At 67.9% G+C, this 11,882-nt stretch overlaps 1 protein-coding gene across 20 annotated transcripts; it reads left to right on the plus strand.

The window, feature by feature from the left end:
• Positions 1 to 1,397: 1,397 nt before the first annotated feature.
• C9H14orf180 (chromosome 9 C14orf180 homolog) lies at positions 1,398 to 11,209 on the plus strand. Of its 20 annotated transcripts, XM_077910799.1 has the most exons (7): positions 2,131 to 3,095; positions 3,227 to 3,262; positions 3,485 to 3,685; positions 6,298 to 6,424; positions 7,900 to 8,023; positions 9,549 to 9,631; positions 10,037 to 10,337. In XM_077910799.1, exons 4-7 carry the CDS (start codon positions 6,314 to 6,316, stop codon positions 10,196 to 10,198), a joined length of 480 nt encoding a protein of 159 aa, XP_077766925.1. In that variant the 5' UTR covers positions 2,131 to 3,095; positions 3,227 to 3,262; positions 3,485 to 3,685; positions 6,298 to 6,313; the 3' UTR covers positions 10,199 to 10,337. The 20 variants fall into 20 exon arrangements, with proteins under 20 accessions (XP_077766927.1, XP_077766916.1, XP_077766918.1 ...); XM_077910797.1 differs by lacking the exons at positions 2,131 to 3,095; positions 3,485 to 3,685 and adding an exon at positions 1,446 to 1,537; XM_077910798.1 differs by lacking the exon at positions 3,485 to 3,685.
• Positions 11,210 to 11,882: the final 673 nt, after the last annotated feature.

Genomic DNA, 11,882 nt, shown 5'->3' on the forward strand with positions numbered 1-11,882 from the left:
GGCTCCCGAGGAGGGCCACAAGAGAGCGGCCCCGGGGCCCGGCGGGGTGCAGGGTGGGGACAGGGCTCCTGTAGCTCCAGGACCTCAGGAAGCCAAGCTGCAGGCAGGACCCCCCCTCCCCAGCCCTCCCGGGCGCTATCCCCAGAACAGGGGACACCAAACTGTGTCCCTTTGATAAATGAAGGTGGAAAGAGCTTCCGTGGAACAGAGCCATGCCTGTGCATCCTCCGTCCACGCCACGGCTGCTCCTGCCCCAGGAGGCGGAGTCAAGCCCAGGGAACCTGGCACGTCGGCCATCTGACCCTTTAAAGGGGTCACTCCCCCAGCACGGAGACAGCGCGGGGGCCGCGCCCCCACATGACACCTCGCCAACCTCCGCACACACCGTGCGCCAGCGCTGCGTTCCAGGCACCGTGGCTTCGTGGCCCGCAGGGGGCCCCGGGACCCAGAGAGGCAGTCACCCCTCGGCTCCCACTGCCCCTCCTGGCCCTGGTCCTCCCAGATGCCCCGGTGACCCTGCAGCGCTGCCTGAGTGCCCAGGTGGGGCGTCTCTCCACACCTCCTCGGGCTCCCCAGGACGGGTTGACCCTCTGGGATACACCCACACCTGACCTCCTTGTCCTGTCTCGGGCCTCACCCCATCGGGCTGCCCCGTGTTGCCAGCGCGTCGGGAGCGGGCGGGGAACACTGTCCTCAGCCCCGGATGCAGGCCACCTCAGCACCTGCGCAGCAGAGCAGCTGCCATTCAGACACAAGGAGCCCCAGCCCAGAGGGGACCCTGGGAAATGCTGGTCCCTTTGCCCTGCCGTCCCCCTCTGACCCGAATGCCTGCTCCGCCTGCCAGGCCCATGTGGGGCTCAGCCCTGCACCCCAAATCAGCAGCATGGGATCCATGCTTTGGCTTTTCCCCCTGAGACCCCAGAGCAGGATGTAGGGGGTGCAGGGGTGAGAAGCAGGGTGGCCTCTCCCCACCCCGGGGCTCCTCTCTGGGGCAGGGTCGAGCCAGGCTGGACTCAATGCTCACCGGGCCTCTTACAGCCCCCACATCACCCCACCCTTCTGCCTCCCCGACCCCCGCTCTGCCTCTGATTCCAGCCATGGGCTTCCAAGGCCGCAGAGCTCTGGACCCAGAACCCAGGAGGGCAGGGAGGGGGCACTGACCCCGTCTCTTGTCTGTGTTCAGGGCCTGGGAAACCAGTAGCTCCTCTTCTGCGCCCGGGCCAGCGGCCTATCCGCAGGGTCACTGCTATTTCTGCCAAAGGGGAGAGGTAATTATAGCTCAGCTCTTGCCAGCTGGCCAGGCTCCGCAGCCCTGCAGAGGGGCCTGGGGCGGGGACGCAGGCCGGCCACAGATTGGCCCCACGGGCGGCCCGGCAGCAGCTCCAGGCCGGAGCAGCAAGGGACTGGACAGGCAAGGGACCGCCCCCCCAGGGAGGCAGGGGGGGCGCTGCAGCCAAGATCGGGCCAGGACCACACTGAACCCCTCTCAGGGGAGGACGCCACAGAGCCTGGCTTCGCGGACCCAGGAGGGAGCCAGGTGAGAGCCCAGCTCAGGGGCATAGGTAGAAACTCACTTCCCATTTGGGAACGAAGCTTCCAGAGTGGAGATTCCCAGCAGAGATGCGGGCAGAGAACCTGCCACGGGCAGGCGAGCAGGTGGGCAGGTGGGCAGGGGCACAGGTGGGCAGAGGGCGGGCCACACTGTGCGGCCCTGGACAAGGACTGGAGGGGGAGGGCGTCCATCCCATTCACCAGGGACGTGCGGCCTTTCGGTGCTAAAATGGGCACATTCCCAAGCCAGCCAGCGTGGTCAGTGACCCCAGAAGACCCAGGCCCCTCTGAACCTCACATCTTGTCTGAAAAGTGGGGGTGGCGGGTGCTCGCAGGGACGCCTCAGGGGCCTGGCACTCTGCGCCCTTCCTCAGCGGCCTGGCCCAAGCCGAGGGTCCGTGCGCGCTCCTGCCTGAGGCCTGGCCCTCCTCGGGTGAAGTGGGAACCCGGCCAGCCCCCACAAGGCTGGGGGGCGCGACTCTACAAATCGGAGCCAAGTGCGGTCTCCTCGGAAGCTGCCGACAGACAGGATTCCCGTCATTTTGCAGGGGCCAAGGCGGGAGGGGGGGGGGGGTAGCGTCCCGCTGAGGTGGGTCCGCGCAGGCACACTGGAGTCGGACCCGGTCACTCCGACGGCCGGCGCGCTCCGTTAGCCGCAGCGTGGCCCTCTCCTGAGCTGACCGGCCCACCGCGCACCTGGGTCACCCTTTCAACTCAGAACGCAGCATCTACCGGGCACCCACTGCGTGCAGGTCCCCCCAGGAGGGTCAGCACGTTCTCTCCGTCTTCGCAGCGTGCTGGGCGGTTGGCGAACAACCTCCATTCTACACGAGGGCCTGGGACGCGGGGTGAGGGACCCACCTGGGTCTCACTGTGGCCAGGGTCTAGGCTAGGGTCCACCTCCTCCCTCCCTCCTGCCTGGGGGCTGGAGGCCAAGGCCGGCCGCGCTGCACTCTGGGGCGCCCCCCTGCACCCAGCAGACACCCAGCCATCCCCCTGACCCGTGCCCTAGATGCGTGTCCAGAGATGTGGGGGAGTGTCCTTGGAGGCTGCCAGGACAGCTCCGTCCCCGTGTTCCCAACTCCAGGCAGGCGCCTGGGCTAGCCGTGAGCGAGCGGTCAGCCGGGGTGTCCCCGGGGGCTCTCCTCTTGCTTAAATCAGAAACGTGTGTTATCTGGGCAGCTGCCAGCCTGCTCTGGGCCGGCCCCCGCCCCGGCGCCCCGGTCCTCCTGAGGGGAGGCCAGCTTGGGGATGCCCATGGCCTCCTGTCCCCTCGTCCAGCTGCAGGAAGGCCTCAGCGCCCCCCCAACTCAGCCAGGCTGCTGGGGGAGGGGGAGGCAAACGGCCCAAGGCACGGAGCCCGCCCTGACAGCTTCCTCCACAGCCACCCGAGGCCGCGGCCCCGCGGCTGTAATGGAAACTTCCCAGCGGGCCTGTGAGCGGACGGCTCCGGTTCCCACTCCGCGAGGCTCTGATCGCCCGCGGACTGGGGGCCGGGCAGGTGGGCGAGGCCACGCAGGGGTGTGGCACCTGCAGGAGCCCAGGTGCGCCGGGGTCTGTGTGTGAGTGTGTGTGCGTGTGCATGGGGGGCGCCGTGCACGTATGTGGTGTGTGGACCGTGGGGTCCTAGCTCCAGCCTCTCCAGCCCCTGACGTGCTTCTCCCACCTGCGCCAGCCCGGGGCCCCCCTGGAGGAGGTGTCACCAGGACAGGTGAGTGGGAGGATCCCGGGCTGTGGCTCTGCTGGTTCAGCCTCCAGAGCTGCCGGCCGGGAGGAGACCCTCCGCCTCCCCGCGGCTCCCCATCCCCTGAGCCCCGGGGTCCCGGGGGTGAACAGGCAAGGTGCAGGGTGTGAGGGGTGACGGGGGCGGGCGTGGGTGCCGAAGCCGCTGCCGGCCACCGTCGGGGCTGAGGAAGGCCCCCTCCCCATGCAGGGCTGCACTACTCGGGGGTGTCCGAGGGACCCCTGGTGAGGATGGAGACGCGCCAGCGGCGGTGGTGGTCGGTGGGCGTGGGGGCGAGCAGGGCGCAAAGGCGTGGTCGGCCTGGCCAGGGCGGAGCCGACGACCCCACCGGGTGGCACCACACAGCAAAGGCAGGACAGCGGCCCGGCCCTGGGGCTTGCGCTCTCGGAAGTGGGGAGCCTGGTGGTCCCCGTGTACAGAGCTGGGGCCGGGGGGCGGGGGGCGCGGCTGGGCTGGAGAGCCGGGGGACAGAGGCTCAGCGTCAGCGGGCCACACCCCAGAGACCATCGGGGCTCTTGTGGATGCACGGCCTCGGCCAGCCCTGTGCCCCTGAAGGACGGCGGGCGAGCGTGGGGCTCCCCACTCAGCACCCCTGACCCGCGGGCCTGGAGCAGGAGCTCCGGGGACGGCCAGGGGGCCCCCACCCAGAGACGACACTGGGCAGCCCTGTGCTCCGGGCTCCGGCTCCAGGGACCGGCAGGCTCAGTGTCCCTCCCCCAGGCGGAAGCGAGTGTCCCCTCCACGGAGGTGACTGTCATGGGGAGGCGGGCCCTCAGGGCGTGTCCTCGGGGCCCAGGGCGGTGGTGACACTCCGCAGGCCCCAGGCCTGAGCTATTTTCCGCCCGTTATCACCCATCTGTCTGCGGACACTCCTGTTACACTCTCGCTGCCAGAGGCCCCGGGGCCTCCCCGCTCCCCCGCACAGCCCTGCCCTCGCCCGCCAGCAACAGCAGTGCTCGCCTCCTGCTGTGCGACTGCTGGGGAAACTGAGGCCCAGGCAAAGGCGCGGCCAGAGAAGGCCCCGGGGAGGGGGGACGTCCTCACATGGGCAGAGGGTCCTGGGCTCAGCGCCCCAGCAGAGCCACTGTTTCCCTGAGGGACGGAGCCCGGCCCCACCTCGGGCTCCCCCTGAGCCCCCGACACGCACAGCGAACTGCCCTCACCAAGCCCACGAGCAAGTGGCTGCTGTGATCCCACTTTCAGCTGAGTAGACCGAGGCACGGAGAGCCTAGGGGGCCTGTCCAAGGTCACGCGCGGTTACACGGGCACGCGATGAAGCTGTGGGACCCACCCGGTCACTGCCAGGACACACACGGACACACTGCACACGCTGCACACACACACATGCACACAGGCACAGTCATACAGACACACTCATACGTGTGCTCACGTGCACAGGGCATGCACCACAGGCTTGTGCGATCACACATCCCCACACTACACACTTACATGTGCACACTCATGTACATGCATACAAATAGCATGCACAAGCATGCACACACATGCTAAGGTGTATGTGCAGTCACCCTCGCACACACAGTGCACACACATACTTGCACATATATACATATGGACACATGCACACACTCATGCTCACACACATGCACATGCACAATGCTCAGACTCATGCTCATGTGCACACACATATGCACACGCAGGCCCACACATCTATGCATATGCACACTCATGCTCACATGCGCACACATATGTGCACACTCATGCTCACACGTCTATGCATATGCACATTCTCGTGCTCACACAGGCACATACGTGTGCACACGCATGCTCACATCTATGCATATGCACACTCATGCTCACACAGGTGCCCACACATGTGCACACTCATGCTCACACACACACACACACACACGCATGCACACTCACTGCTGTCCCCAGCGCAGGGCAGGAGGGCAAGGTGCTGCAGGGCCCCCAGCTGGGTGCTGCTCTGCGAGCCTCTGGGCCTGTTTCCTTACCTGAGAGGCCAGCAAGTTCTTAAGAGAAGCCGTCCTCCCTCTGTGTCCCCTTCCCTGGGCCCACGGCTCCTTCCCTGACCCTATTTGCAATAAACACCCGATGCTGAGAAGGAAAAAACTGCTCCCTTTAGAAACAGTTGAAGCTGCCTGGGCCGTGGAGGGCAGACATCATTATGGGGTTCTGCACGGCTGTGATGTGGACGCCTGCGGGGTCCGAGGGCTGCAGCCACCCTGTCGTGTCACATCCCCGGGGAAGACTGCATGGGGAGGGCCCTGCTCACTCCTCGGAGTGGCCCGCCCCCTGGGGGACCCTGATGGCACCATGCTGAGGACACTGCGGGGACCTCCCCGGCAGCCCTGCTCAGCCCTGGGCGGGGGGTGGACATCCTTGGAGGATACGACCAGAACGCTCCTCACAAAACCCAAATGTTCACCATGTACAGCGGGCAGGAGCAGGGATGTCCCCGAGGAACCCAGAGCAGAGAGTCCGGGAGGAGCCTGGGACTGGGGATAGGAGGGGAAGGTGGCCCCCACGCTCCCCCCAAGTCCTCTCATTATCCGGGGGGAGGGGCAGAGGGGAAGCCCCAGCCTCAATGTCCCCACGTGGACACTGAAGGGCGTGAGCAATCACGGGCCCATGGGCGGAAGTGGGGAGGGGCCACCTCACACCCACTAAGTAAGCGAGGCAAGCCTGGCACAGGGCTGGATGGAGATGGAGAGACGGAGATCAGAGAGTCCGGGCAAGCCCCAGGGGCGCCCCAGCAAGGCCCGGCCCGGGACCCCCTTCCTCCCACCCCGGGGTCTCCCCATCATGGCCTCAAAACACTGAGAGTGACATAACACACACTTCCTGAGTGGTGGTCGTGCCTTAAGACGGCAGCCCCGAAAGCTGATGACAGGGACACTGGCCGCCGGGGAAGGTGCAGGGGGCTCCGTGCTGGGAGGAGGACAGGCCTGACTGGAGAATTCTCCCTCCCTCTCCTCCGACCAGGCTGCCCCAACAAGTCATACAGTCTCCGCTTCTCCTAGGACCATGTTCCAATAAATGAGGACTGCAGGGCGAGCCTTGAGCCCCGACTCCCCGCCAGAGACGCGACATCAGACCAGGACGAATGGAGAGGCCGCTCCGGGCTCGCCGATGCCCAGGGCGGGGAGGGTGAGGCAGGGGTCTGCACAAGCCTCCACCCCGGGGTCCCAAAGCCAAGTGCACCAGGGTCGGCGATCTGGGCGCCCACTGGGGGCAGGGAAGGGGGAGCAGAGGCAGGACGCATGGCCCCTGTTCTTGCCCTGAGCAGCGCGGCCCCAGGAACCCCGGGAGAGGGAATCACCAGGTGGGGAGCTGCGGGCTCGTGGCTGGTGGCTGGTGGCCCTGGGCCGGTTTGGTCTCACAGAGAGGGTGCGAGGGCCCTGGGAGGGGAGGGAGACGGTACACTCAAAGGTGCAAAGCCAGGGCTCAGGGCGGGGGTACAGCGAGTGAGACTGCAGGGAGGGTGGCCCAGGAAGTCTGAGCCCCTGGGAGAGCGTGGGCGGGCAAGGCAGGGGGGCAGGAGGGGGGTGCTCTGGAACAGGGCAGCAACAAGTCTGGATGCTGCCCAACAAGGTCACCTTGCAGCCGGGGTGGGGGGTGGGGGTGAGGTGGTGGAGACAGGACGGCCAGGACATCCTGTGAGGGTACAGCTGGGAAGGGCGCAGGCCAGGCCAAAGGGGGGCCCGACTTCAGACCTGAGTCCCCACCTAGCATGTGTGCTCGCCGCCCAGCCAGGGCAGGCCACAGGCGCAGGTGGCCCAGCCAGGGGGAGGGGGCAGCTGTGAGCAGGGCCACCCCCGGACTCAGTGGGTCTCCTGCCCCCCAGGAGGCCAGCAGCAAGGCCTCCCAGCCAGGAGCCGTTCCACATGGGTGTACTCACACTCAGAACAGCCTCTTGTCCCCATTTTACAGACGGGGACGCTGAGGCTCAGAGCGGCCTGGTCACCCCACATTCCAGCGTGGGTGGGAGGGCAGCCCCTGGGCAGGCACCTGTGTCCAGGCTCCGTCCCTCCCCAGCCTGGGTCTCAGGCTCAGATCCCCGCCTTGTCCGCGGTGAGTGACAGAGGCCCACTGTGGGGCACAAGCCAGGCGCTGACCTCGGATGGCCCGGCTCAGGCCCACCTGCCCCCGGCACCCAGGCCCAGAGGAGAGCCAGGGGCGCCGGGTGCTGGGATTCGGTGAGGTTCTGTGCAGGCGGCTCGGACGTGAAGATGGCCCTCGGTGGAGAGTCACAGTTACCGTCACCCTCACCATCGTTATCACGGACACCGTGGGTGGGGGCACAGCGGGGGCGGGAGACACAGGCCCGTGCGGCCACTGACCACAGCCGCGGCACCACGAACACTGCCGTCCGGGTGTGACGGCCCCAGCGGCTTGTTCCAGCCCCGGGCACTCGGGAGCAGCCCCAGGGTCACCCTGCCAGGCTGGCGCTGCAGGTGGGGCAGGTCCACGGGGTCTCCACACCCCCGCCCGTCGGGCCCCCACAGGCTTCGCTCTGCATAAACCCAGAGGCGGTGGCGGGGATCCTGGCCGTGGGGCGCCTCGTCTCCAGTCCCTGGGGGCTCACCTCGGCCGCTTCCCTCTGCCTCCCACCCCTGCCCCAGGAGGGCGACAGGAGGTGCCCCCCGTCCATCCTGAGGCGGAGCCGGACAGAGCGCCGCGGCGTGGAGCCACAGAGGACCTTGAGGCGGGTGCGGTTCCGGGAACCCCTGGAGGTGGCCGTGCACTGTAAGAAGGGAACCCGGGGAGCAGACCCGGGGCCAGGTGGGGCAGGGGGACACGCGTCCCAGGACCCCCAGAGGGCCACCCGGAGGGCCCGCAGCCACCCGTCCTGTCTCACAGACAAAACCCCAATAATACCCGGGCCGGGGGTCAGTCTGGACAGAGTAACGGTCAACACGACAGCCACTGGCAGGAAACAGCGAATCCAGAGCTGCCCAAATAGCTGTCGATCGAGGGAAGGCCGGTGGGCAGCACCCCCGCGCCCACCCACTCGTCCCCCCAGCACTGCCCCTCGGCTCCTCCCACACCTGCATCCTTCACTGCCCCCTCCCAGATTCTCCCAGCCCCCGCCGCAGGTCCTGGGGGTCCCGCTGCCCTGAAGCCCCTCACGGCCACCTGCCCTCTCCTCCCCTGGCCCCTTGGCTCCTGCTCTGGCCTTTCCCATGGGAAAGAGGTTCCCTGTAACCTCTAGCTACGCCACGTAACAAATTAGCACAGATTTAGAAGCTTCGAGCAACCCACATTTATTATCACAGTGACCCCGTGGGTCAGGGGTGTAGGCCCGGTGTAGCTGGTCGTGTGCTCAGGTCCCGCAGGGCTGCTATCTGGGGCGGGCCGGGCCGCCTCTCAGCCGAGGCCTGGGGCCCTCTTCCAAGCGCACAGAGCTGCCTGCAGAACTCTCAGACCGCCGGTTCTAGACAGCTTGCCTGATTAGGGCAGGCCCACCCCAGATAATCTGGAGACCCTTTGATTGACTCAAAGTCAGCTGAGTGGGGTTTGCATCTTCCGCTTTACCTTATTCTGCGGGGAAGCAGCAAGTCACAGGCCCCCGCACTACGGGGAGGGGACGATAGAGCTGAGGACACCGAGGGGTGGGGCTCACGGGGCATCTTAGATTCTGCGCACCTAGCCGGGTACTGACCCCTGCCGAGTTATGGGTAAAACTCAGGCCCAGCACCTGTTAGGGTCTCCCTGGATGGCCTGCCCTAAAGGTCCAGGCCGGGCCTCAACCCCTCTCCCCGCGGCCGCCGATCCCTAGGCTGCTCACACCTGCTCGTCCCTCCCGGCTCAGCGCTGCCCCCCACGCACAGTCCTGCACTCCCCCGGGAGCTTCCGAGAGGCACAGACCGCAGGGCATGGGGCCCAGGTGGCGGGGTGCGCGGCCTCCCAGGGCACTGTGGATGGGAGGGAGGGTCCTGCCCCTGCCGCTCGCCAGGACCCCTGCAGGCTCCTCCCCCAGGCCAGCACGGGGTCGCCACACCCCAGCTCCCACAGGCTCTGACAGCAGCGCCTCTTGGGATCCCCGAGTCCTGGCAGCCTGAACCCGAAGCCGTGGGGCTGGGCCACCCCTGGCAGGGCTGGGTGGCGCTGGGCAGGACGCGGGCCTGCCAGACCCTGGGCTGCCCACTCGCGAACCGGGCGGCGCAGGTGTATCTGAGTCGGCCCGTCCCAGGGTGCTTTGTGGGGTCCCGAGGGCACCGTGCAGGCTGAGGATGCGTGTGCCCCCGTGCGCCCCCCTGTGCACCCCCAGGCCGGGGGCCCTCCCTGCCCAAGCCCACTCGTGGCTCTCGTTCCCAGACATCGCCAGCAGAGAGCCCGGCACCACCACCAAGGGTGAGTGTGAACCCTCGCCCCCGCCCCCACGCCGTGCCCGGCACCCTCCCCATACACGCCCCCGTGGCTCCAGCCGCCCCCCCTTCCCCACCCTGACAAGGTCACTCCCTCCGCCAGGGTCCCTGACGCACTCCACAGGCAGACCCTCTGGGGTCACTCCCCGTTACTCCGTCCCCAAGGGAGGCTGCCGGGGCAGAGCCAACGGGGGGCTCTTTGGCCAGGAAGCCACCTGATACCCGCAGAGGCCCCAGGCAGGGATGGGGGTGCTCCGGGCCGCGTGGGGACCACGGGAGCACCCCAAGCACCCGCCCCGAAGGTGCCCCCCACCGGGGTGAGCCTCGCTCTCCCTGCAGCCACCCCCAGCCCCGCAGGGAGGGGGCTCACCCGGGTGCCCCTCCCCGCCAGCGCCCAGCCGGCCCCGGCCCCCACGTGGCTCCCTGTTCCTGCGCCTGTCCGTGTGCGTCCTGCTGGTGCTGGTGCTCGGGCTGTACTGCGGCCGGGCCCAGCCGGTGGCGCTGGCCCTGGAGGACCTCCGGGCCCGGCTCCTCGTCCTCGCCCTGCGCCTGAGGCATACAGCCCTGAGCTGCTGGCACTGCCTGCTGCAGCTGTGACGGCCGCCCCCACCCCAGGGCTTCGGGTGTGCAGGCCAGGAGGGCGAGAGCCCAGGTCAGGTCTGGGGGCTTCCAGAGGCCCCACCCCCTCCACTCAGAGCCCCTCTTGTTGCACCTGTCGGGGTCCCCCGTGAGGTTTTCTTAGAATTCCACACCTGCTTCAGCCCCCCCCGGGGGTCCCCCAGACCCTCCCTCACCCCCGTGGGCACCCTCCTCCATATCCTTGGGCGGGGCCTGGATGTGGCCACGCGGAGCCTCCTGAAGACAGGGACACCGAGCCTGTACCTGTGGGACCCCTCGGAGATGAAAGTGGCCTTTGCTGCTCCGGGCTTGCGGGGCCTGGACCTCGGAACCCCGTGGAGACAGACGGGTCCAGCTGTTGGGGTGGCGCCCCCCCTCCTGAAGCTGCACGCAGGGCAGGGCTTGGCATCTCCTCTTGTAGGTGGTGTTGGGGTGCCAGGCTGAGCCCAGCTCTGGCCCTTCCCCTGCACCCCAAGGCCTCCGGGACCCCCTCATGCCCCGGTGGGGGAATGTGCTGCCCCCCTCCTCCTCAGCTGTCCACCAGGCAGTGGCTGAGAGGGAGCTGGCTCTGCCCGGACCCCGCGACCTTCAGAACACGGCCGTCTGCGCCCGGACCCCGGGCTGCACCGCACACCAGCTGCAGGCCCTCTGGGTCCCATGACCGTAGGCAGACGGCGTGCCCCCACCGGTGTTGCAAGGCCCTGGGGAGGCATGTGGTGATAAACTGCAGACCCTGCGTGGAGGGGGACCCCTGAACAAAGCAGGGAGGCCCACGGTCAGACACCAGGAGGGACTGCCAGGAAGACGCCATCCCGCCCAGCAACCTTCAGACAAGTGCCCACGGGACGGCCAGTCCCGCCCCCTCCAGGGGCTTATGCCCTGAGCGCCTGTCCCCTCGACCTCAGTGGGGACACACTGACTTTCTATTAAAGCACACTGCCACCTCTCTTACTGGTCCGGGCGTTCTTACCCCAAGGAAGGACATGGGGAGTCCGCTTCCTCAGCTAAAGTAGAGGTGGGGGCACAGAGGGAGCCTGTCCTTCCGGGCCTCGGGGCTGGGGAGGTGCTTTCCAGGGCTCGGGGTTTGGGGAGCCCAGTGGAGAGGAGGGGCCCGCCTCCAAGAGCGGTGGCCTTCAGGGGGCCATGAGGGGGGTCCAGGTCCCCGCCCTCGCAGACCCTCCAGGGTCACCAGCTGGTTCCAGCGTGACCACGGTGGTGACTGCCACCTCTGGCACCCGCCCAGCCGTCCCCGCAGGACCCCCCCTCGTCTCATCCCACCCCCCGAAGAGGACAGGCAGGTTACTGTCCCGTTCCAGGTGGGGAAACAGGCTGGGAGAGGTTGGGTCACGTGCCCAAACCGTGGGGCAGGCACAGGCCTCAGGCTCGGCCCCGTCCAGCCCGGTCCCGACGGGGGGAAGCCCCGCCAATGCCCCGTCTCTGCAACGACACCCCAGCTCTGGAGGGTCCGCAAGACTATGAGCCACGGCTTCGGGGAGACGCTGCTCAGCAGGTGCGCCACGACCCCGAGACGTCCGTCCTCACACCTGGGGGAGCCGAGACGGGCCGGGCGAGAATGGAGCCCCCAGAACACGTGCACGGGGGAGGGCCCCGCCACGGGA

Source organism: Canis aureus, chromosome 9, assembly GCF_053574225.1.
Source record: "Canis aureus isolate CA01 chromosome 9, VMU_Caureus_v.1.0, whole genome shotgun sequence".
NCBI classification, from domain to species: domain Eukaryota; kingdom Metazoa; phylum Chordata; class Mammalia; order Carnivora; family Canidae; genus Canis; species Canis aureus.